General features: G+C 40.9%; 1 protein-coding gene across 3 annotated transcripts in view; it reads left to right on the forward strand.

Moving 5' to 3' along the window:
* The window catches only part of phactr3b (phosphatase and actin regulator 3b), a 65,318-nt gene that overhangs the window by 25,971 nt on the left and 13,799 nt on the right, over positions 1-25,548 (forward strand). For all 3 annotated transcript variants that reach the window (XM_033627022.2, XM_033627023.2, XM_033627024.2), the window contains exons 4-8: positions 4-144; positions 2,578-2,805; positions 2,885-3,092; positions 3,723-3,913; positions 6,357-6,510. In XM_033627022.2, coding sequence (XP_033482913.1) covers positions 4-144; positions 2,578-2,805; positions 2,885-3,092; positions 3,723-3,913; positions 6,357-6,510 — 922 coding nt within the window. The remainder of the gene's footprint in view (positions 1-3; positions 145-2,577; positions 2,806-2,884; positions 3,093-3,722; positions 3,914-6,356; positions 6,511-25,548) is intronic.

The following is a 25,548-nucleotide window of genomic DNA, read 5'->3' on the forward strand; positions in this document are numbered from 1 at the left end:
CAGAGTCAGATCTTGCTTGTGGTGGTAATGGTGAAGATCCAGACACACCCACTCACTCTGATGGTGAGGACAGAGAGGAGGAGCCCGTGGCACCTCTGGCCAGCACCAATGAAGACCTGGGCAGTGATTTAGAAGCCTCAACAGGTAGAGTACAGTACTCTAGTCTGAGACTACATGTCTACATGTTCAGAAAATATGCAAAGCACAGCAGTACTTAATGCTTTTTATGTTTAAGGGTTAAAGCTGCATTTGGTAGTTACATGTGCAAAGAAGTAGAAAAGGGTAACTGTTTACTTAAAGCTGCTTTAATCAATATTTATATATAAACAATAGATCAAATGACTGTGTGATGTCAAAAGATGTCACTAAAAGTGATAAATGTGGTATTATGGACCGCAACTTAATTGTTTTGGTTCAAAACTCTGCTCAACCTTGTTTCGTAACAATTTTTAATGAAAAAGCCTTGAAAATCCAACTGTGTAGTAACTGCCCAGTACCAATAAATGCTCCGCTTAGAATGTATCTTGTTCACAATTTAAGGAAAAAAAAGTCTTAAGGGATCCATATCAAGATGGTCTGATGGTCAGAAAAATGTCAGTTGATAGTAAATATTGATATCTGTATCATTATTGGCCTCAAAACTCCTGTTTCAGTTGGCTTATAATTGACAGACAACCTTTAAAACTCATGTTCACAGCAGTTACAAGTGAACCTTAAATGCATGTTTGTGAGCTGTGGAGGGAAACCCAGTCAGACGTGTGGGGAACATACAAACTCCGCACAGGAATAGCCGCTATATTCAAACCCAGCACCACTTTAACATCTAACCTGTTTGGTTTGGTTAAAATGAACTCAGGTCCGTTTGCCCAGGTAAAGTCCATTCTCACTGAGGGCGAATATCTGCTCGGATTATTCTCGCAGATAAATATAAAAGCTGATTTCATGGGTTCTTATGGAAGTTTGCACACCAGGGCGGAACTTTCATGCGGTGAAAAAAGTTTCCGCCCAGACTTTGACCCCCGCAGAATTCGCCAGCGGAACTACACAGCTGGGCCAATGAAAATGTTTGTCTGTAGTGACGTCGCACAGACCCGGGAGAGTCCAAAATCCAGTCAGGCAGGACAGTATGGGAGAAAGGTTGATAAAACTCGTTTCACAGCACCCCGTCCTTTTTGATAAAAGACAGGATGATTTATGATTTATGATGTATGTTTTTGTATTGCTAGTGTGAAAGCTCTCAATCAAACCCTGGTGTTCACCAAATAATTGAACCAAGACTTGCCTGAAAAGATAGGTCTTGGTCCACTTGCAGTCAGTCTCTGGTGCAGTCTATTTGTGGCGTGAAAGAAAATGAACCAATCACAGGATTTTATGTTTGCAGATATTTGATTTTTTAGCACAATGTCAAAAGCTAAACAACTAATAAATCATCTGCTGATCATGAAATCTGTTTGCAATCTTATAATTGTTCTGTATCAAAGGTGTGGACGATTTGCAGTGTAATAATACTAATAATCTTATAATCAGTTATTTCTTCAAGAGCTCTCTGTGACACCAAAGAAAATAAACATACATCAGAAGCATTAAAGTGCTGCTAAACTTCTGTCGGTCACCTGAATTTAACTTCCCACTTGGGTTCTAATGATGCTGGATCATCAAAACTGTCCAGTCAACAAGTTACCTGTCAGTTACTATAAGTTCATATTTACTCCCCTGATTTGTTTGTAAAAAGTCACTGGGAACAGGAACCATACCAGAACCAAAATGCAACAGTGTGTCATTTTTTTCCCTTGGTCTGCACCAAAAGAACCAAACCACAGGTATGAAAGCGCACTCTATATAATGGACTTGACTTATCCTGTGGTGCATGATTAAAGGTAGTGTAGCGCCACAGCTCACAGAGAGCAAACTTCTATCGTGCATTTTGCAGAAAGGAAAAAAACTGCTTTACATTTTTGTGTTGAATTCCTGTCAGTGACCATATCTAGTGCTAGTTTTGTCATTTCTACTATTGTATGTATTGTTATTTTTTAGATGTACATTATCTTTTGTATGTATGTAAACCAAACACAATCAAAGGAATCTTTTCTTTGTTTGAAAAGGGCAAAATTATTAAAATAAGTAAAACAACAAAGTGTGTAAATGCAAAGAAAAGGCAAAGGTGCAGATGGAGCACAGCTTGTACATATGTTACTTCAATTGATGCTTTATGTTTTAGAAGACATATTTTTCTTGTCGGGGAATCTGCTATTATTTTTCAGGCAGCCCATGAAAAACCAGCTGATTTCCCCTTTGAACATTTAGTTGTCTAATTTGTCTTTGATTTTAATTTAATTATTGCAAAACAAGATGGAATACTTTCATTTGTTCTGGTTCCTGCTGGTGATTTAAGCTGATATAATGATCATTTGAGATAAAATTGCTGATTCTGGTTGAAAAAAAAACAAACTAAACTAAACCGTTACATGAATTCTTTCCTGGTGCAGCTTCTCTCTAAAACACTGTGCCTGATGGTCCACTAGGTGGAGACAGAGTCTTCCAAACCTTTGCATCACCATTGCTGATTTTTCATTTCAGTGCAAGATTTGACTGAAGATTCAAAGACGGTGGGAGATCCCAATCAGAGTGAAGATGGAGAAGATGAAAGCACCTCACTGAGCGACCCCAGTGACGAGCAGCCAAAGGGGAAGGTGGAGGCTGACGAAGGCAAACAGGAGGCCACATCGGCCCAGCCTGGACGAGCCAGCACCTCTCCTCCACCTAACCTGCCAGTCAAACTGCTCACCAGACTGGGCAGCCTAGACTGTGAGTTTACAAGGAAAGGCCTCATGCAAAGCCCCGCTGTGTTGCAGCAGTGTCTCACGCTGATGATTTTCCTTCTCAGGTGCTCCTTCAGTGCCAGTAAAGAAGTCCCCAGCCACCTTACCCAGGAACTTCACTCTTCCCAAAGACCCTCATGGCTCCCTGTTGAGAGGCAGGATCTCCACCCCGACTGGGTCCCCCCACCTTGGGGCGCTACACTCACAGCTGCCCCCTAGCTGCATCATTGAGGAACTGCACCGTGCCCTGGCCACCAAACATAGACAGGACAGGTCAGACTTTGGTGCAATATGTGCAGCATTTCTAATACGTTTATTTGAAATACTATGTTGCCTTTAATTTATTTGTTTAGTTTTTATTTTGTAGGTGTTCACACATTAAATCTACGATACAGGATACCTTTGCAGACTTTTATTCTTACAAAATGAAAAGCAAATACATTAATAATCATGACTCATTTTTTGCAGAGACTCGGCCCACTGCCTGTATTTTCTTTTGTTCCCTCTTCTTTTTGTTCTTGTTCTTTTGTTCTGTATAATTTTTTGTGTTTGTAATATGGTCATAACAGAACAAATGAAGTCATGTGCAGGGACATATAAACAGACAAAAGAGATGCTATAGAGTCAGACTGAGATTTACAGAACTAAACAGGTGAACAATTAAATAAAGGATGCAACAATGGTTGGATGGTGGTATGTAGAAAACACAGCAAAGAGTATTTTTTCATTTTCTCCTATTTTGGATGTTTATGGGCATGTCCTGCATAGTATACCTTTAAAATATCCTGTTTGCAGTATATAATATTCCATCTCCAAAACCCACATTGATACATCTTTAATATTTCATGACATGGAACAATAAAGTTGTGATTGACAGGCTGGTCTTGTGATGTGTGAGCTCAGTTTCCAGACGAAGGAGGCGCGCTCCTCTCTGAAACGCCGGCTGGATGGTCGTCTGTCCCGCACATCCAGCACAGAGAGGGAGCCTGCCGGGGAATCAGAGAGCAAGAAGGAGTCCGATGAGAACAAAGAGAATTGGCGTCTGGACGAATACTTGAGTGACCAGGACAGCTGGAACGAGTCTGTCATCTCTGGTAGGTCTGCTGACGGTAGACTTGCTGTGCACTATTTGCTCAGCCATGATCTGACGCTTAATATACAAAGCCAACAAAATCTGGGCACCCTGTCAGTGGATATTGAAGCAGCATAATCTCTGCTGATGTTTTTGTTTACAGTGGGAGGCATGACAGCGAGATTTACAGAGATGACGAATAGCAGACTTACTGGTGTTAAATTTCAGCTGCCTGTCAACATCTGCTCTGGTGGCCTAATTCTTGGCCAGTCATGTGGGTCATTGGTGCAAAGCTGTCTGCAGTTAACATGTCTGTGACCCTGGGGGATAAAAACATGAAAATGTAGACTATAAAGTTATGGTGGACCTGACAGACGCCCACGCCACCAGCATGACAGTGATGTGATGCAAATATCTGTGATATGGGTAATGTGTGGTGAAGGAGATGGCAGCAGAAAAAGGAAAGTAGGTCTGAAAGTCTCTGAATTTAAAGAACTTTAGCTTAATAGAATTTTTTTGCAATCTTAGGACCTTAAACCATTTATCAGTTATGCTAACGATTTATTATATTGCAATGTCTAAACCTGTGTACTGGGATTCAAGGCTGTGACTGCTGGCCCCACCATATACTGACTTAAGTAGTAGATGAGGATATGCACAATTAGTCGACTTTATTTTCACATCAAGCACCAGGAATACTAGTCGGTTAAACCTGTTATTAAAGTTATTTTTTGTGCTATTGCATTTACCCAGTGAAAACGTTTAAATAATTATTGTCATAAAAAAATATGATTTCAATAAATGTTACTTGGTAACATTTATTTGGTGAGTTGTGTTGGATAATGGCCATAATGTGTTTTTGACAACAGTAAACCTTGTAAAGTGTTCTCAGTTTTGACTGTTTTCTGAATGTTTTCTTACTTTAAGACTAGTTGACGAGTCTAAGTTTCAACTTCCATTTAAACATAAGGAAAATTAGTCATAAGGAACACCCCCAGTAAACTTTAAGCCCTGAGAGGTAGGGTGAAAAAAATAATTTTGTGGGCTTTGGGCAATCTTGGCCAAAGCCTAAATTTATCTCCTTCGTACAAGATATTATCTTCGACATACAGGACTTTATCTCCTATGTTGGAATGATTCTAAAGGCCAAGACACAACAAACTGACGGCCAACAAGCATGAATGTTCTGTGCCTGCGTGAGAGGACATACCCTCTGCATACCAGCAGACGGCGCTCGTCTGTAATTGTCATTCAAAATGGGAAACCGGAAGACCGTCTTGACGCTAGTTAGCCAGTTAGCACATTACCAACACAATCCAATGTTGAAAGAACAGAGCATACTAACCATGTGCCAGTGAACAACAACACAAACCATCATGAAACCTTTCCACTAAGGAGCACAATGGTTGAAGAAAAATAATCTTACCTCATATAACAAGTTTGTTTCAACTTCACTCCCTCTTGACTTTAGTTGATTGTTTACATTCCTCACTTCTGTTTCTCTTTTCATGCACTGAGCTGAACTGTCAGTCGGAGTGATGTCGTTCACCAACAGGCGCCACAGTGCCACTGTTGATTCAATACGCTGAATCGATGGAGGAAAAAAGGCCTACTAGTGCTGATGTTGCTGGACACACTGCACCGCAAAAGCTGGAATTTGAAATGCGACAGGCTAATGAGAGTGTTATAGTGGTGTTGTATCGGTAATGTTATTGTAACAAAACCTGAATCAGTCTCTCCTCTCTTGCTCACTCACCTGCTCGCTGTGTAGACTGTGTATATGTGCTTGTGAACTTAGACCTTTTGGACAGGTGGTTCTTGTGTGTATAAAATAGAATGGTGTCGGCACCACTGCACATTTCCATTATATTTTACAGTGGACATTTATACTTAATCAACTGAGAAGGCAAACCTTTTGCTTATGCTGCATGTGGCTAAACTTTCAGCTTATGGTGCACTTAGCTCTTCATTCTGCACGTCGTTCTCACTCTCAAAGTAGCCAATAAAATGATCTCCTGCATAGGAGGTATTATCTCGTACGTTGGAGGTATTTACATATTTACATACATTTATATCTTAGATATACATACTACTAGTAGTATGTATTCATTTTTATGTTAATATCATTTTTACTGTTTATCAGTAACACATTTCTTAAACAGAATTGTTTAATTCATTCATGATTTAGACTTTTACAAATCACATAAAAAGTTCAAAGGGAGTGAACATTTTGTTTACTTAAATAACATTAAATGCATTATATAAGTCAGCTACAAATACAACACTAAGTGCATACTTTAACATTTTGAACCAAGTATGCAGACATGTATTTAATTAATAAGGTGTTAGCTTGAGTCTTATGAATAAGCACAAAAGCGCACTGTGCAGAGATTAGCATCAGTTCAGCTGGTTTAGCTGGAAAACCACTGTGTCGTTCCTGACCTTAATATGTGCTCAAACAACAGGGACCCTCCCGCGCAGAATGAGGAAGGAGCTGCTGGCTGTGAAGCTTCGGAACCGACCCAGTAAGCAGGAGCTGGAGGATCGCAACATCTTCCCCGTCCGCAGCGACCAGGAGCGGCAGGAAATCCGCCAGCAGATAGAGATGAAGCTGGCCAAGTGAGTCGCTCTGTGCGGACCCAGATCAGCCTGCCATCAGCCCCCCCCCATCAGCCTCCCCCACCCTCCTCTGCACCATGTATGTCTGTTTCATCACTCAACATCACTTCTGTCTACACTTGGGCTGCTTGTCTGTCATCCCCTCCACCATCCCCTAACAAATGCTCATTCCTCAACATTTCACAAAGGCTTTCATTCTAGACGCTCACTACAAAGCTAAAAGAAGTTTTGGAATATCAATTTAAAGTCTATTTTGATGTGCAGAGATGCAGTGGAGCGTAAACCCACTCAAACTCAGTTTACTGACCATTTTATATAGAGGTCAGCAGCACATAGGCAGAGCTATGGTGTTATGCTGCTATTTTTGACAACCATCCACATATGTAGTGCTTCTGTGCAGCATCTGCAGTTAAAGTGTGTGTTTCTAGAGGGTTTTGATATTGGTACCAAACCTGGCTCACTGTGAAGACGCGATGAATTTGGTGGGGCGGTACTTTTGGCACTTCAAGACGTTTGTTCTTTAATACAGCTCATCTGCAGTTATGACAAAACGTATTATTCATGGCCTGTGCTCAATTACAGTGCAGTTCAGAGCACCTGAAACATCACTTTTACACACAGTCAAAGAAATAAAAAGTGAGCATCCTGGTCATAGTTTGGAAATAATATCCAAGAAGCTGTTACACCTAGAAGAATCAAGTGCAGTTCTTGTCTACAGTCCCACCAATAAAAGAGCGGTGTGTGAGATTTAGGGGGAATTAGTGGCATCTAGCAGTGAGGATTCCAGACTGCAACCATCTGAAATTTCTTGGGTTTAGAGTTCCTTCAGTGTTCATTGTTCAAGAGGTTTTGGGAGCCGAATATCTGCAGTTCTCCTGCTCCTGCTCTGCAAAACAAACAGACCAGCTCATTAAAATCAATAAAAATACAGTTTAACGTTACAAATCAGTGATTCTCTGACGCCGTGCTGCACGTCACAGGTGGGCTGCTAGCCTAGCGTCTGCTAATGTGTGCTCACAACACTGAATAAAGCAGGTTTTTCCATGCTGTCATTGTGGAGGGGTTTGACGCAAAAATGTATATATAGAGCCAGGGTTTGGTTTGGCCATTCTGGGCTACTGTAGAAACATGGCAGTGCAACGTGGCGATCTCCTCAGATGAGGACCTGCTCCCTATGTAGATACAAAGTTTATTCTAAGGTAAAGAAAACATGATTCCTTTTTTCAGGTGATTATTCACTAAATAAAACATACTTATCCTATTATATTCCATTTCTGCCAATATATCCCCCTAAATCCTTCACACTGGACCTTTAAAGGTAACCTGTAGACTTTTTGACATGTATTTACACTATGGAGCAGTTTATCCATGACGGGTCCTTGTTATTTAGTCTTCTCCACCTGGATGAGGACGCAATACACAATAGTGTCACACTATTCCACTAATCCATATGTGGTGATAACAGGCCAAGATATGCTGCAGTGCACCAGCAGAGGCAGGAAAGGAGATGCCAGTAAACTTGAATGTAAACAATGCATGTTTCAAACAAAAGAAAAATCTGCCTTTCAAATGACTCATGTGGGTGGAAATGCAGTCGACATGTCAGACCTCGAGGATACACACAGTGTGTTTTAGTGACTGACAATGAGCGTAAAAAAACAAAGAACATTTTGTCTGTTTACGAGAAAACTCCACAGGGCCTCTTTAATGCTCGAGGTGCTGTTGAAATGTATTACAGTATGTTTATGCAGGCTTAATATTAACACACCTATCGATCACAGTATAGTGCACTACGTTACGGTAAGCAGTGGCAATGATGGCAAGCTATGTGAGGATAAGAAAAGGCAACAAAACATCTCTTGGTCTTTATTACTAATTTCCTATCATTGCATTGTATGGATTCTACATCCACCTGTCTCTCACAGTTCATCATATCATCTTTAAACTCTCCACGCATGACATGTTGCTTTCTCTCTAACATTTTGATGCATGTTGTCTAAAATGCAATCATGTTTTCACAACCGTCTCAAATAATATGTGGTGAACTGCAGAAAATAATACGGTTTAAATAGTGACAACAAAAGTTGTGTCTCTCTTTCCCTTGGACATAGCGTTTCTGGGTCAAGTGGACAGATTTTTGAGTGTGGAACAGGATTTTCTGAAAGGCAGAGGAGGAATGCGACAGAGAATATAATCGTATTTGTCGTGTTATGTAAAAGGCCATAGGCTGTTGTTATGGTGACTTTAATAGGATTAACAGTCAAATCAGGTTTGTTTTTTCGTGAATAATAGAGTGGCAGGGTGTGCTGGTAGGCTTACACAATGCTCAGGGTGGGAGGAGGAAGGTTTGTATTATTGCTGCATGCACCGTATGAGTTTGCTCAAACAGTATGGCTGCCTCCTGATATGTATGTCAATTGTGGGTGCTTGACAGTGTAACAGCAGCTCTCTTGACAGTTAATTGACTTTTTAGATTCACAAGCTGCTTTTGTAGCTGTTTGCACTTTCCCCTCTGTAGACTGTTAACACATTTAGTTGTTTTTCATACCTGTGTTAAAACAGGCAGCTGTGATAATGGCCTGTTAGAGCAATGTTCACACTTAACTGTGTGCTGAATGCTGCCGAGTGCTTTAATTTGAGGGTGACCTGCTTTCAGCTGCCAATTTGGGTTGAAACAGAAGCAATTCTTCCCAGTGAGTGACAAACAAACCGCAAACTTGTAATTAGCATTTTCAAATGCATCATTACCTTAAACGACAGCTCAAAATAGTCGGCAGGCCTTTTGATTGAATTCAACTGGTTAGAGAAGACATTGGGCAGAAGCCATCACATTGGTAACATCTGTTTACGGGACAATTTACGTCATGAGACCGTCATAAAGACACTGTAATTGCTTCATATAAATACACAACAGTGCACCATAAATCTGGCCCAAGCACGTCACCACACTTGGTCGTGGGTTGTACTGTAATGATGCCTCTGACTAAACAGTTTGATACCAAACATCATTGCCAACACGTCTTATTGCAATGATTGAACTGAATGTTCTGTAAAGACACAGAGAATCATCACCCAGCTCTGCACTTCCCCTCTGTGTAGCATTTCAGCATCTTTACGCTCATTGTTTTCATTTTACAGCCAAAGACTTGGCTGTTTTTCTTCAGTCTCACCGCTCCTGTCACAGCAGGAAGCTGTTTTCAGTGAAAAGGCACTTAAAATCTTGTTAAAAAAAACTGTACATGACCTGCCAGGCACCAGATGATGCACAGACACACTTAGCGGGTAGCTGGTGATACTGGAGCATTTAGCCGCAAAAGCCATCTATTTCTCTCAGGACTTGGTGGAGACCAAAACAGAGCTTAAAGGAGACTACTTGCTTGAGTCCAGCAGGCTACTTTATTGAAATACATTCTTATTCTAATAAAACAGTTTTGATAATAAGTTGAAATTTGATATTTTACGACCACTTGCCTTCACTTCAAAGCAATGCGAACATGATGACAGAGATGTGTGCTTGTATCAGTCCCGCCCCCATATGCTTGATATGAATCTGTGAGCACTCACTCAGCTGAGAGGTTGTGTCCTGCGGAGTAGAGAGTGGAGAATCGTCTTCAGTGTTTGACAAATGATAGCAAAATAATTAATGACAGTCACTTTTTCAGTTGCATTGATTGCACAGATAGAGGACATCCATCCATTTGATGAGCTACTTTGAAAAACACTGGTGGCAGCAACTTGATGATTGTGCACTTAGCATTTACAAGTCCACTGAAAGTGCTTTTCCACATACACCGCACAGACAATTATGGGCTTAATGAATGAACAATAGTGGTGAAAATGAAGATGACTGGAAGTTATGCTGGATGTGGAATCATATGATTTTAGTCAAGTGATTGACATGTTTAGTTATTTTTGGCATAGATTTATTTTTATAAATACTTTATTTTAAAACCAATGCATTGCATTGATAAAAAATAGGATAAAAAATACAAGTTCCCCCCTTAATGTAGCCTTGTTTATTTTCGTTGAATAAGCATGCATTTATGTTTCTAGTAAAACAATACATTAACCACAGTTAACCATTTTTGGCATGTCTTTGTCAGAGCATGTGAGTGAAGCAGAAGGATTTTGGATGGAGCGCAGAGCAGATTTTTTATTTATTTATTTTTTAAAGTTGGAAGCATCCCCTTATCTCCCACTCCATCCCACTCATAAACAAATGAGAAATTCTTACTGCTCTGCTCACATGCTCTGGGCTTGATAAACCTGACAGTGAAGGCGTCAATAAATAGATAAAGAATAGTAAATAAGGCCTAGTGATTCTTGATTACAAAGTCTTAATTAGTCAGGAATAGACTTGATTTTAAATATTAATAACTATTTAAAGAATGCGGGTTAAAATGCACAAGAAGCTTTACAGTAATTCACTTCACTTTACAGTCAGGTCGGCATAGTCATTAAAATATGCAGTAACTAAGATCAGTGTATTGGATAGTGGCATTAGACTGTGCCAGAGGCCACTAAATGTGGGCTTTTATGGCCAAAATCTTTCCAGCTCCCAGACCCTACTTGTTAGCCACTCCATCAAGTAGACCTTGCTTTCACACTCCCAGGTTGCCTGACACCGAAAGTCCAAATGAATGCCAGTTTTACTTTGTGTCTCCTGGTTGTGTGAAGCTAAGCCACCGTTTCCTTATGTGCCTACCATATCTGTTAAGCAGTGATATACCTTGTTGGCTGTACTTTGAAAACAAAAAGTAGGCAGTTATGACATTATGTCTGTAGTATATTAGCACCAGCTAACAGAACCTAGCAAAGCAAATCCAATAGCCCACATTTTGTCATAGCAGGCTGCAGTACGTGGTACAGCATGTGTGGCATTAGAGTATGAATCTTTCCATGAGCTGCTTGCCTTGTGTTTGGGTAGTTCAGTCAAGGTTTGCTTATAGGGGAAGTCACTCTTAAAAGTCAAAGAAATAGGAGCAGGACTGTAGCTTGCATTGTCATCTAATGTGTCTTTCTGGAGGAGCATCAGGTGTAAGGATGTTGTGTGTTGTTGGAGAGGGATCCACAAAATGCTTGGATGAGAGATGGGTTAAATGGCAGCAGTATCCTCCCTTGTACATTTGTTTTTCGTACCTTATGGCAAAGTATAAAATGCCGTCATCCAGCGTGAGTGTGTTTGTCTTTTTTAATTTATAGTGCTGCATGGCAGACAGGTTGTAGTTTAAGACATAAGGCCGGCAGTGTATTTTTATATTCTTGATAAGACACAGATTATTAGTACTGTATGTGGAGCCTCTTGGAAAAAAAAAAAAAAAAAAAAGACACTCATTTATCCAAAACGCTTTACAGACAGTACTGAATCTCCACAATCCAATTTTATAAACAATTTGTTTTCAGTTTTTCAGAGATCTGTGTTTTCATCCACTTAAACTAATCCCAGGTCCTTTTTGTCTGCTCAGGACCAGACCGAGCGTAAGATATGATAACATAATATAAGATAAGCCTTTATTGATACCCAGAGGGGAAATTCAGGCGCTGCAGCAGCACAAGAACAGAAATCTAAATAGATAAGTAGAGAAGTAAAAAAAAAAACAGAAATAAGACTATATTAAATAAGAGGCAAATACAACAAGTAAAAGTACAAATATCATCTCTCAGACAGAGTGCTCATGTACACAATTGAGTCTGCCTGTGAACTAAATGCAGCCATTATGAAGAGACTTTGCAGTGATGACTTTGAGTGTGATTGTTCCGTGGAGTGTGCCACAGTGGGTGCTGAGGAGGTGTCAGAGTCATCACTGAGAAAACAATGTCATTTAATTAAGTATAAATGAAGCTTAAGTCAGTTCACCTTTCAGCATCCATGGATCGGCTCCAGAAAGTAACATAACATCACAGATGGTTTCTTTTATTGGGTCGTTCATGCTCACACGTATTTATATTACTGTCACGCTAAATTAAGACTCTCTGTAGAGTTGTAGTGAAGTAAATGGTAGAGAAATTAAATCTGAAATGTAGTGGTGTAGAAGTTTAAAGTAGCAGAAAATGATAAAACTCATGTAAAGTACCTCAAAAATGTACTTAAATACTGTGCTACAGTTATGGCTAGGTCATTTTTAAGAAATTACAATACCAGTACTCTTTAAGTGATATGGGCACCAATAGAGTACCTCATTTGATACCTATAATGTGAATCAAGTTGTGTGTGGTATACTTTCCAAAGTTTCGGTGTTATCTCAGCACCCTAAACTGCCAGCTCCATCAAATACACGGTGCTCAACTTCACCACACTATAGACATAGGTTGTGGGGTGTCGGTACTGTAGTGGATAGTGCCGGCGCCCCATGTACAGAGGCGATGCCTTGCTGCAGCGGTCGCAGGTTCGACTCTGGCTTGCAACCCTTGCTGCATGTCAACCCCCACTCTCTCTCTTTCACCCCATTTCAATCTGTCCTGTCCATTAAAGGCAAAAAGCCCCAAAAAATAATCTTTAAAAAAAAAAAAAAAAAGACATGGGTTGTAGCTGCTGCTGAGGAAGTTTGAGCTCCGAGCCAGAGACAGTAGAGTTACGGCGTCTATGTGAGTTTGTTGGGACCATTTAATGGCTGGGTAAAGAATCCCGCTGCTACTGTGTTAGCTTGTACTAACCGAGCAGACGTTTAGCCTACCGTTCACCTGGAGGAGAGCTGGCCTAGAGATGGCAGCAACAGAAAGTTTGCTGATCCAGCGGGGAGTTGGGACAGTCTAGGATGAGATCTCTGGCACAAAAATGATTTAATGCAGAAACTGTTTGACTGGAGTATTACTGACTTCAGTAATAATTGGGACTGGGTTGTTTTGGCCAATCAAGTACTGATGCCCAGCCCCAACTACAGTACAGTTAATGGTAGTAGTTAGTCAATTCGCTTTACTGCAAACATGTGAAGTATCTTCAAAATAAAAGGATCTAAAGTTTTAAAGATTAAATTTATAAATTGTTATATTTGTTTCTTCACTTGGACCTGAAAAGGTTTCTTCCATTTTAAAGTCATCATTTAAAGGCAGAATTAGGAAATTATTAATTGGCAAATTAGCTCTGAATTTTGGTGTATCAACATGTAAATGTCAATTTATTTATTTATTAAAAGTAAACACTATAAAACCTTGAGTAGAACAGTGGCACACCTAAGCGGCAACGTCTAAGTGCCAAAAACTGCAATTCCTGTAATGGCCACTTGAGGCTTCAAAACAGAGTCAATCCCCATAGACCCCATGTTAAAATGCCCAACTTTATAGCTGAAATAAACATGTTTACAGCCTGGTACAAAACTGTTTTTTTGGCTCCAAAAAACCAAGACGGCAACAGCGAAAATGCCAAACTCGAGGCCTCAAAACAGCAGTCCACAAACCACTGGGTAACGTTATTTGTACAGTCTGTGGGCACACCCCAGGCTGTAAAACATCTTCATTCATCTCTAAAATTGGGATTATTCCATTTTCTGGTGTAGAGTAGTTCAGAATAAGAGGATGAGCATCAGTTTTAGGGAAAAACACTTTTTGAGCTAATAGCTGATAAATATTTAAGTTCTAGCAAAAGTCACAACTGTTAATAAACATTAACATCTGAAATAGTTTTCTTGTAGAAATAGTCATTGCATAATTTTTGTAGCATAAAGGTCCCCAGTGGACTTAGTGAACTCCAGGGAGGCTGGACCCCTGTGTGGTCTGGGCGTAGTTTCATTACATACCCAGTTCTATCACAGGTCAAAGCAGCTAATTAAAGAGATGAAGACTTTGAACTGAGAGAAAAAGAGAGCTGGTTTCCGCTCCTGTCCAACCACACTGAGAGGGGAAACAGGGCAGCGAGTGTTTGATGAGGCCTAATTAATTTACAGCTAAGCCTTTTGCTTCTCGCTTTGTAACTAAACTGTGAGAGATGAGTAAGGCAGGGTGACATTCAGACAGGCTAAATAATACTGCCCATGAGCTTCTTTGAGCCTGGCATCATGCTCCGCCATGTGCCTTTTTCCTACGCCCTCATCCGAGGCATTTCACAGCTGCTTGTCAATCTGGATAGTCAACGCAGCTATGCGTGCGTCTGATGTATGTGACGTTATCATACAGCAAAGCTGTTCCAAACACGCCTCGCTCCATGTGAGCTCCTTCATGTGCACATGGACAAACTCCAGCGGGTAATTGTGGAATAGCAAAAGGCATTATGCTGCATGAACTTAATGAACTTCTGCACATACTAGAGAGGACGCTGGAGGCACTTTGGCCTGTAGTCTGCAGGGGGCTTTATAGTGGGACATCACTACAAAGTGCTTATGTAAACCAAACTCCTGATTACTCTTGCATAATAAAAACAGGAAATGATCAATTATGTGTCACAAGGGGGGAAGTGTGACAGTGGGATGCTGGATTACGGACAGTGTGTACACAGTGTTGTTTAAGAGCAGAGGTCAGAGCAGCGGGTCTGTTGTGAGCCAAGTTCCCTGCTGATCATACAGTTCACTCAATGTGTTACATTACTGCAGTGATTAATTCACTGACAGGAGCATCTGTGCCAACCTGCTCTTAAGTAATGAGCCATCAGATAGAAATGTATGACATTATTTTATGAAATAGACACAAGATAGGGCTCTTCACACTGCATATCCTTAGTCCTGGGTTATCTGTAGCCCCTTTTCATACACACATTGTTAACCTAGGTTTAACCTAAGCCCAGGGATATATGACTCACACTGCTCTGGGTTAAGTGTCCATTGGAACATGTTCCTAAGCCTGTCACGATAAGTACACTGACATATTGTACAACATATGGACATGACCGCAACCATTTTGCCAACCTCGGTATTGCCTGTTGTGTTTACATGCATGTTTGCATAAGAATGTCACTAATCTTTTAGCTAACATGATGCCAGGATAAACAGCAAAGTTTTCCCGACCATTACAGGACTTGGGCGCAGTGAGTCTCCCTTTTTTCCCCACTCCACTTCTGCATGCTTGCACAAATCTAAAGAAAAATAAAACAAAAGACAAAACAGCGTAGCTCACTGGCAGCCTGCAGCTGCACTTTCAACTTGCTTTAATTTGCCAAGCCCTGGCAACAAGCCAAAAAGTCCATCAGTTGTAGTTTTATCCTTCAACAACTTCATCCTCCACTCTGTAAATCCAAGAGTTAACCACTAGGTTCCCAGGTCATCCATCCCTGGGGGCCAACCGCAGCACACGGGCCGGATTAGGTAGTTACTGCAGTGTTCCTGGAGCTACGCAAAGATTGTCTGTTAGTCACAAGAGGCATCATTTGGGATTGCTTTTGTTGGACAAATTTTGTATTGAGGCAGATAGATGGAATTCAGCCATCACTGATTCTGTCTGCTATATCAACAGCTACTGATAGTTTTTTATAGTAGTAAATGATCTAATAATCCAGTTAAGGCTCTTCAGGTTCAGCTTTGTAGCAGCTTCTTAGGTAACGTCCCATGAGACACATTAAATGATGTGTTTTATGTTCTTTTTAGCAAAACACTAAGAATTAGATTGTTAACATTAGCGGTGATTGTCATGGTGGGTGAACTGAAAAGAGAGCCACCCACAGAAACTTCATCAGCAGAAAATCTAAGTAGAAGGCATCACACAGGGGGACATAGTTTGGTATTTTTCCAGCGATCTCTGTAAAGTGCAGAACAACAAAACAGCAGCAATTAGCACCCGAAATGGAACCAACAAAATACCTTAAAGCTGCAGTAAAACAGACTCCGTTTGAATCAGACATTATAAAATGACAGAAAGGCTTTTGTGAAATGTCTCTGACACACAGAGGAAAGGCTTTGGCAGAGTTTTGTGTGAATGTCACCATGGGGCCATGTCCCGTGCCAGACGCTGTTTTTGCAGCCTGGCTCCACTCTCTCAGGTGCCGCAGTACTCGGCTCCGTTTGTGACTGACGGCAGGCCTGGCTGGTCAACAAGAGTCATTGAGATGAACTGACTCAGAGCTGCGGACAGCTGAGGCATGCCATTGTTTGGGGTGACGGCACCATGTGCTCGTCTGCCAGCGTCTCTTTCTTGCTGACCACATGATCTGCCAGAGGACATGACGAGCCCCTCGCACAGAAACAACAAAAGGCTGAAGGGACCCTCTCCCATGCCTGCTCTCTAAACATCCATCCTGTAAAAATGATTGTTACACGCCAAATGAATCATACTGAATCTGTCGCATTGAATAAGTCGTGCTGAATGGAACAGAGCAGTATTTGTGGAGGTGGATAGCACACTGTGTCCTGTCTGAAGCATTTGTAGTGTGTTTGAGTGCTGTGAGGGGCCTTGGGCTGTGCAGCTGTTTGTACAACATCAGGAACAGAACAGCCTTCATCACAGACAGAGAACAAACAGTCATTTCCACCTTGGCTCCTGTGTAGAGCAGCAGCAGGCAGCATGATGCAGAGGTATTCATTTAAGTTACCGTCTCCAGAGAAGATTTTTATAATCTTTGCACTGTTTTAATGGAGTAGAGACTTGTGGTTTTTAGTTTGGCACTGGAGCAGCTGAAAGCAGCACAGAACAGAGCAGACGTCTAGCCTTCGGTTGAAACTGGACTGAATTGCTTTACAAAGTTTTTTGAGATATAACCTCTCTTTTACTGGCATTTAAAGACTCTAGTTTCAACATGTAAAGGCCCTGCTGGATAGTGAGATCCTTTCGCATAGATTACAAATATGCAGGCTTTTAAATGAGTTGCGACCACAATCTACTTGGACCACAGCAGACAGTATGGTGGAGGAAAAATAGTGAAAAGAAAGACATGCCAATACAACTTTTGCTTCATACAGGAATGTACAATGATACAAACTGAAACCCACAATGCATCATCATATTTCTCAAAAGCTCCTTTACAGAGCTTCACCGGCCTTACACCAAACTACTTTTCAAGCAGTGTCACTGTCGCAGACAAATTCCTGATGTCTAATGGCGTTTTACCTCTGTTGGTGTGCATGCTCATGATCTCAGTTTGGTGAACATAACACTCAATTCGAGTTGTCTTAGCTCAGTCTCTTTCTAGTCTTGGTGTTTTGACATAATCCCACATGTTTAATATTATTTTAAGTTTTTTAGTCTTGGCTCATGCAAATACTGAAGTTCAATGACATGAACATTGTCAACAACTAACAGCTGCGCTCCCTGCAGCACTAAACATGCAGCAGCAAACAGGGTAGACAGTAAACATGGAGGGGACTCCAGGGAGATGCCCCTCATTCCCACACTCTCTTCCCATTTAAATAGTGCAGCTAACCAACAGAAAATGTGTTTGCCACGAACAGAGATCTTCCTTTTCGGAACAAAAGGACGCAGTAAACGCACTATCATCGTGTCAGAGGATGCATCTTATTGTGTCCATGATAGTGCTACATTGTGAACAAGGATCTGTGTTAAAATCCACCAGAGAGCTAGCTAATGTTAGCTGTTAGCACTAGTGGCTGCAACTAACAGCTCATGGAGGTTGCATTGATTTACATTATAATGTGTTCAAGCTCTATTCAGTAAAAATGAGTGTTAGGCAAAGTTAAATTGTAATATTCTCATGATGTGTTCAGTGTAGTCTTGCGAAATGTAGTTTTTGTTGAGAAATATGAATAAGTACAGTATTACTAGCCTGAGTGTCAGACTGAAGCTCCCAGAACCTTCAGTCTGACATGGCCTCCATTGAAGGCGATTTACAAGGGGGAGGGAATTTGATTTTTCCCTAACCAATCAGTAGAGATCAACGACTCACCCAGAATCTGACGTCATTAGTATCCATGCCTCGGGGGAGCCGAAAACAAGCGAGCATTGCCCGTTTAAAATGTCTCCGTCGTCGTGCACGCCCAGCTGCATCGCCGTTAAATCCAGTTTAGCAGCTTCCTTAATTTGGTCCTCCATTAACGCGAGTAGTGGCGAAATACCTCGATAGCATCGTTAATGTGGTCTGTAGGATCTGTAGCGGTCGCCATTGTTGCTATCCTCACCAGTTACCCACCGGCGTACAGCTTGACATCAGTGTGGTGCTGATTGGCTAATAGCTAGACCCCCGGCGTTCATTGGACGAGATAAATTGCAAATTCATTGAAGTATGCCAGACCAGAGATGCAAGCCTACTCAGTTGAGTGGGCGGGGTCTATGGTCTGGAACCAGGCTACAGTATTACTGTTTGAAGGAGACATCTGTTGATGTTTTCACAGCAATATAACGTATATCAGAAAGGTAAAAAGGCTTTTGAAGCCTTTATGTTTTTTAAAGATGTTTTTCATGTGTAACGTTATATCGAATGTTGTTTCATAAATTTGTATGATTGAATTTATGCTCATTCAATGGTAGTGTAATGAAGGGCTTAATTGCTTTAAAACAGTTTAATTATTTCTTTAGAGCGTTGATTACTTTGTTTCCCTGGCACAAATGGGGGAATAAATAACAACAAAAGCAAAATTAAACCATTGGTATTAGCAGTCGGCCAAATAGTTATTTTAAGTATCGTATCAGCCCAGAATTTCAAAATCGGTGCATCCCTAGTTTGGACGCAAATTCAGTTTATCTTTATAGATTCTGTTGATCCCAAATTGACAAGAGTACTGTCGACATATGACGCCTTTTATCTTGTGTGTCTGGAGTTATGTGTTTTTGCGTACATGCAAGGAATTGTTTTTATGTCATGTTTTGTAAAGGGAGTTTGGTGTAATATTGTCCACCAGGAGCAAGATGGGAAATAATCTCAAAACGAATCTAGTTGTCGTCTTGCAGATAGAGAACCTGCAAGATCTGCAGTCTTAGTGAAATCTAGAATCGTGTGACCAAAAACATTGTCCAGTAGATGTGAGATGGTGTAAGACCTTTTAAGGTTTAAAGTAGAGTTGTACTGATACCGATACCAGTATCAGAAATGCCTCCGATACTGCCTAAAATGCGGTATCGGCGAGTACAGCCTATGACCAATCCGATACCACGTAATGCCTCACGTCATTACGCATACGCACGCTACAGGCAAACAAAATGGAAACTGAGTGGAGTTTAAAAAGCATTCTACTGTAGCCTTTAAAATGGCGCTGGATAATAATAATAAAAAAAAAGTTTTATGGCATTCATTCTGCTATTATGTATTTATTTCTTAATATTTTACACAGAGTTTTAGGAGTTGAGATATACAGCAATTCATATCCCATCCATTTTTATTTTGGTATCGATCGGTACTCGCTATCGGCAGATACCTAAGGTTCAGGGATCGGAATCGGTATCGGGAAGGAAAAAGTGGTATCGGTACATCTCTAGTTTAAAGACCTCTGGTGTATGGTGGTGTATGTGTACATTTCTGCATTGCTGCACTGCTCTGACATTATTTGGATTATCAGGAATACAAACACTGTAAAAGTACATGAGACACAAAGGTACAAAAAGAGACTTTAACCTTAATTATTTTAATCATCACATGCAAATAATACATTAAGAAAACTGTATTTTTTGTTATTATCCATCAGTTTCTCTCACATGTACTAGAATAGATCTGAATTTGTTACTAAACTGTGTTGAAGGGTATTAAAAGACACCAAACTGACAGAGCTAAACAAAGATTGATGTCTTCATACACCCACAGTACATAAACATTGTGCAGTGCTCTTCTCATTTGTCCTGTGATGCAACATGTTCCCTGATATACAGTTTATTGAAGAGCACATGGCATGTTGCATTGATTTGCAGTACATAAGCGCAGCGCTCTGCAGCAGAATGCAGAGCAGTGGGCTGGCCCGGGACAGCAAAAGGGAACCCTCTGTTTCTAAATATAGCTCTCATTGGCGAAATGTTGCAGCAGTAGCCATAATCAATGGCCTATGTACGTCACAGCCCAGCTTGCCTTCCCTCCGCCCCGGTTCCCACTGATGGAGAGATAACATTTCCTCTCCCCCGCTCCCCTCTCTCTGAACCCTCCCCACTCCCCTGCGGCGCTCTTCTGGAGAGCTGGACACAGTTTACTGCAATGATCTACATCTCCATCTCTGTCCTCTGTTACATGCTTTTATGCAGGCATCCTCAGCTCGTGCCCTCAGCTGAGGACACAGTTATATAAAAATGACAATGTGAAGACCTTTATAACTCTGCTGACATTTTGCTGCAGCCCACATGATCCTCTGTAAGGTTGTGAGAGGGTGATCATGCATCTGGTGACTTGGTAAAAACCCCTGAAGCATCCCTGAATTCCCAGAGGAAATGTGTAGCTTCTATTTTTAGAAGGGCAATTTTTTGAATCTATTGTTACCTCGTACCTGTCATGTGACGGCCGGGTGGGTGACCCTGCAGGAGAGACTGTAAAGAGAGGGAGAGACGAGAGGAGCTGGAGATGGCAGGGAGAATATAAAAGGAAGATAAGCAGATATCTTGAAGGCGTTTTTTATTTGTGTTTCTGTCAGTGAAAGTTTAGTTATGCAGTAATAGCTTGGTGGCAGAGCTGCTCTCGTGGCAAAAAATAATCTCATTGTGTAAATTAAAGTTAAAAGAGCAAAACCAGGAACTACAGTGTTTTAGACCATGACCCAGTGACAACAGCAGGGTGATAAGACAAAATACAACAAATATTATGAAGCCTAAATGTATCTAAATGTTACGTCAGCACTCTGACTAGACTGTACCAAGTAAGATCCACTTACACTTTAAACACATTTGTCATGTTCTCATGTCGGATTAGTTAATAACCAGTTTATATAATCACAAAGATAATCAGACTAGCACTCTTAACTTCCCTCGTGCCTCCTGGTCATTCTTTCCAGTCACACCAGAAATATGTATAGTGAAATTAATCTGCACATCTTTGTGAAGTATTTGGTTCTAGAAGCTTTGTGTCGTAGTTTCTATTCTCATGGGGCTAGTTGGTGAGCTGCTGTAGCTGATGGGCTGAGCCATTAGACAGCAGCGCTAGCATGAACCACCCATCCTGGAGCTTCTCTCTACTGTTCTGTTTGTATTTTTGTCATTCTAAATGTTGGTGTGACCACGTCTTCAGGCAGTAGAATTTGCTATATGATCAAACTGATCAAATATGATCCAACAGAAAAAATTCTGAACATTAATGTAACTGACATCTATGTCTGACTTCCAAAAAAAACCATCACTTTATAAAGAGTACTAAGTCAGGTTAAATATAATTAACATATTTGTTGGTGGTGTGGTTTTTGGTTTAACCAGATAAGCTTGTCTGAACCTCCAACTTGAGTTTCGACATTTAGCATAAAGCTGTAGACTTAAGCTATTTACAGTAGCTGGCTGACATAACAAGATTATGAAAATCATGTTCAGGAATTTGTAAATGAGACTCATACCATAGCTAGAATTGTGCTTTATTTAAATTCCAACTACAGCTCTTTGCTATTCAAATTTGCTGTTAGCTCATTCTAATCTCTTCGCCTATCCTTATTAAGGTGTAACTCAACAAGATTATTTTTCCCACCAGGTCTGCCCCAGTGAAATATCTGTGTAACTAAAACTCAAGTCAGCAGATAGTGACAGGAGCAGTGGTGGAGGAGGAGGAGGAGGAAGACACCCAGCAGTGATGGTGATTGTGTCAGGAGCCTACTCAGTGTTTGCCACAGTCCGATGAGCCATGGAGGAACCAATAATTGGATATTTGTGGCACATAGACCAATTTCTGCTGACACCACATCTCAGCAACTAGCCTCAGCTGCTTTCCAGGACCACTATAAATATCCAGCCACACAGCAGCTGACTGCAAGACAGCAATATTAGCATTTAGAATTTTAGTTGGTGTTTAATTATTCTGGAGTCACTCTTAATGCTGATCAGTTAGAGTCAGTGGAAAATAATTGTATGTGCTGAGATTTTCAGCCAATGAGTGCCCCACAAAGGAGGCTGCATTGATCATTTCACTGACATCAAAAGAACAGTCTCCCCATGTGTCGTTGAGGCACAATCTTTAATCTTGTTCACGTTCCTGTAAAAATCCCATTTCTATGAATGGTATTCAGCACAATTGCAGTTTCCAGGCAACCATGTCTGTCCGCGAGCGGCCGGCTGCTCTTCCTTTTGGAACCACAGAGAATGTTTTCAGTTTTGTAATTCCTCTCACCCGTGATGAAATATTAATGCATGCTCTGCTCGGGTTGCCTCTCCTGCTTTCTCCCTCCTACGGCCAAGTAAAGTCAGCTAGGCCAGTGATTGCTTTGATGTGATCCAGAATTGTCTGAGTGTTCAGCTTTCACAACTAGAGCACAGTCATGTCTGATACAACAAAGACTTGGCTCTCTTTGAGCATAAAATTGAATTAATTAAAGTGTAATTGATGCAGGAATGAGAGCCCAGGAGTTTCAGACCAGCAGTCCAAACATCTCACGATATTTATATATAAATGGGCCACACCAAAAAAAGAAATATGTCAGTTGCATCAGATTCAGCATATTCGACAATTTGGGGATTTTTTATATAAAGCTTTTAAGTTTGAACACGCTCCGCAGGCTGTTCAGTTTGACAACAGCATTTATGTAATATAGTAGCCCTATAGATATTAAACAAAATCAGAGACTGCATTGTTTTAAGTACCTTTTAGCTGTAAATTCACCACTTTTGATTAGATGATAAAAGAAATGTTGAAGGATGTTATCCTAGAGCGCTCACTCCACAGCAGAATATGGGGACCCAAATGTCCCAGAAGCACACAGCATTCAAATCTCTGACTATCAAGGGGCAGCCCAAATACATATACAGTACAGGCCAAAAGTTTGGACACACCTTCTCATTCAATGCGTTTTCTTTATTTTCATGACTATTTACATTGTAGATTCTCACTGAAGGCATCAAAACTATGAATGAACACATGTGGAGTTATGTACTTAACAAAAAAAGGTGAAATAACTGAAAACATGTTTTATATTCTAGTTTCTTCAAAATAGCCACCCTTTGCTCTGATTACTGCTTTGCACACTCTTGGCATTCTCTCCATGAGCTTCAAGAGGTAGTCACCTGAAATGGTTTCCACTTCACAGGTGTGCCTTATCAGGGTTAATTAGTGGAATTTCTTGCTTTATCAATGGGGTTGGGACCATCAGTTGTGTTGTGCAGAAGTCAGGTTAATACACAGCCGACAGCCCTATTGGACAACTGTTAAAATTCATATTATGGCAAGAACCAATCAGCTAACTAAAGAAAAACCAGTGGCCATCATTACTTTAAGAAATGAAGGTCAGTCAGTCCGGAAAATTGCAAAAACTTGAAATGTGTCCCCAAGTGGAGTCGCAAAAACCATCAAGTGCTACAACGAAACTGGCACACATGAGGACCGACCCAGGAAAGGAAGACCAAGAGTCACCTCTGTTTCTGAGGATAAGTTCATCCGAGTCACCAGCCTCAGAAATCTCAAGTTAACAGCAGCTCAGATCAGAGACCAGATGAATGCCACACAGAGTTCTAGCAGCAGACCCATCTCTAGAACAACTGTTAAGAGGAGACTGCGCCAATCAGGCCTTCATGGTCAAATAGCTGCTAGGAAACCACTGCTAAGGAGAGGCAACAAGCAGAAGAGATTTGTTTGGGCCAAGAAACACAAGGAATGGACATTAGACCAGTGGAAATCTGTGCTTTGGTCTGATGAGTCCAAATTTGAGATCTTTGGTTCCAACCGCCGTGTCTTTGTGAGACGCAGAAAAGGTGAACGGATGGATTCCACATGCCAGGTTCCCACTGTGAAGCATGGAGGAGGAGGTGTGATGGTGTGGGGGTGTTTTGCTGGTGACACTGTTGGGGATTTATTCAAAATTGAAGGCACACTGAACCAGCATGGCTACCACAGCATCCTGCAGCGACATGCCATCCCATCCGGTTTGCGTTTAGTTGGACGATCATTTATTTTTCAACAGGACAATGACCCCAAACACACCTCCAGGCTGTGTAAGGGCTATTTGACCAAGAAGGAGAGTGATGGAGTGCTGCGGCAGATGACCTGGCCTCCACAGTCACCGGACCTGAACCCAATCGAGATGGTTTGGGGTGAGCTGGACCGCAGAGTGAAGGCAAAGGGGCCAACAAGTGCTAAACACCTCTGGGAACTCCTTCAAGACTGTTGGAAAACCATTTCAGGTGACTACCTCTTGAAGCTCATGGAGAGAATGCCAAGAGTGTGCAAAGCAGTAATCAGAGCAAAGGGTGGCTATTTTGAAGAAACTAGAATATAAAACATGTTTTCAGTTATTTCACCTTTTTTTGTTAAGTACATAACTCCACATGTGTTCATTCATAGTTTTGATGCCTTCAGTGAGAATCTACAATGTAAATAGTCATGAAAATAAAGAAAACGCATTGAATGAGAAGGTGTGTCCAAACTTTTGGCCTGTACTGTATGTTTTTATGTTCGTGTGTACGTGTGTCTTTGACCTGCAAAACATAAGAGTTTTGTTAACTGGAGCATATTTCCTGCTGAAGAGTGCAGAGGGAGTCACTGAGTGTCATCTGTCCCCCGGGTTCAGAGAGAGATGGAAGCTGGGAAAAAACTGCTTGGTTTCTATTTTTGATATGAAAAGGTTCTTGTTTTGGCAAGAAAGTGATCCTAATGTAACAAGATATTTTTCAGCTTATAATTAAATATTTTTCTTGTAAACATTATGTCCAAAATTATTTGATTTCAACCAAAAAGAATCATCTTGTGATAACAACCAATCACTTTATTTTGTTATATCATTAAGACTTTATATTTCCACAAAATCACAGTATGTTAATAAAACCAGAAACTTTTCTCATGAAAACGTCAGACCTTCTAAGCATTTTTGGTTAAACCATTAGAAGCTGGTATGTTGTTAAAACCTTCCCTGTGTTGTCATAATGATAAACATATCTACTCACTGCCAGTTTGGACTTCAGTATCAGGTCAGTTTATAGAGGTGGAGAGATATATATGTATATACACAAACACAGTGATGGGGATAACTGTTAGCACCACAGCTAACGAGCCGTTTTGGTGTTGGTGTGAGTTTTTTGGACCATTAAAAAGCTCTATGTTGGATGTTAGCTGCTGCTGTGTTAGCTCGTGCT

Source organism: Epinephelus lanceolatus, chromosome 1 (assembly GCF_041903045.1).
Source record: "Epinephelus lanceolatus isolate andai-2023 chromosome 1, ASM4190304v1, whole genome shotgun sequence".
NCBI lineage: Eukaryota > Metazoa > Chordata > Actinopteri > Perciformes > Serranidae > Epinephelus > Epinephelus lanceolatus.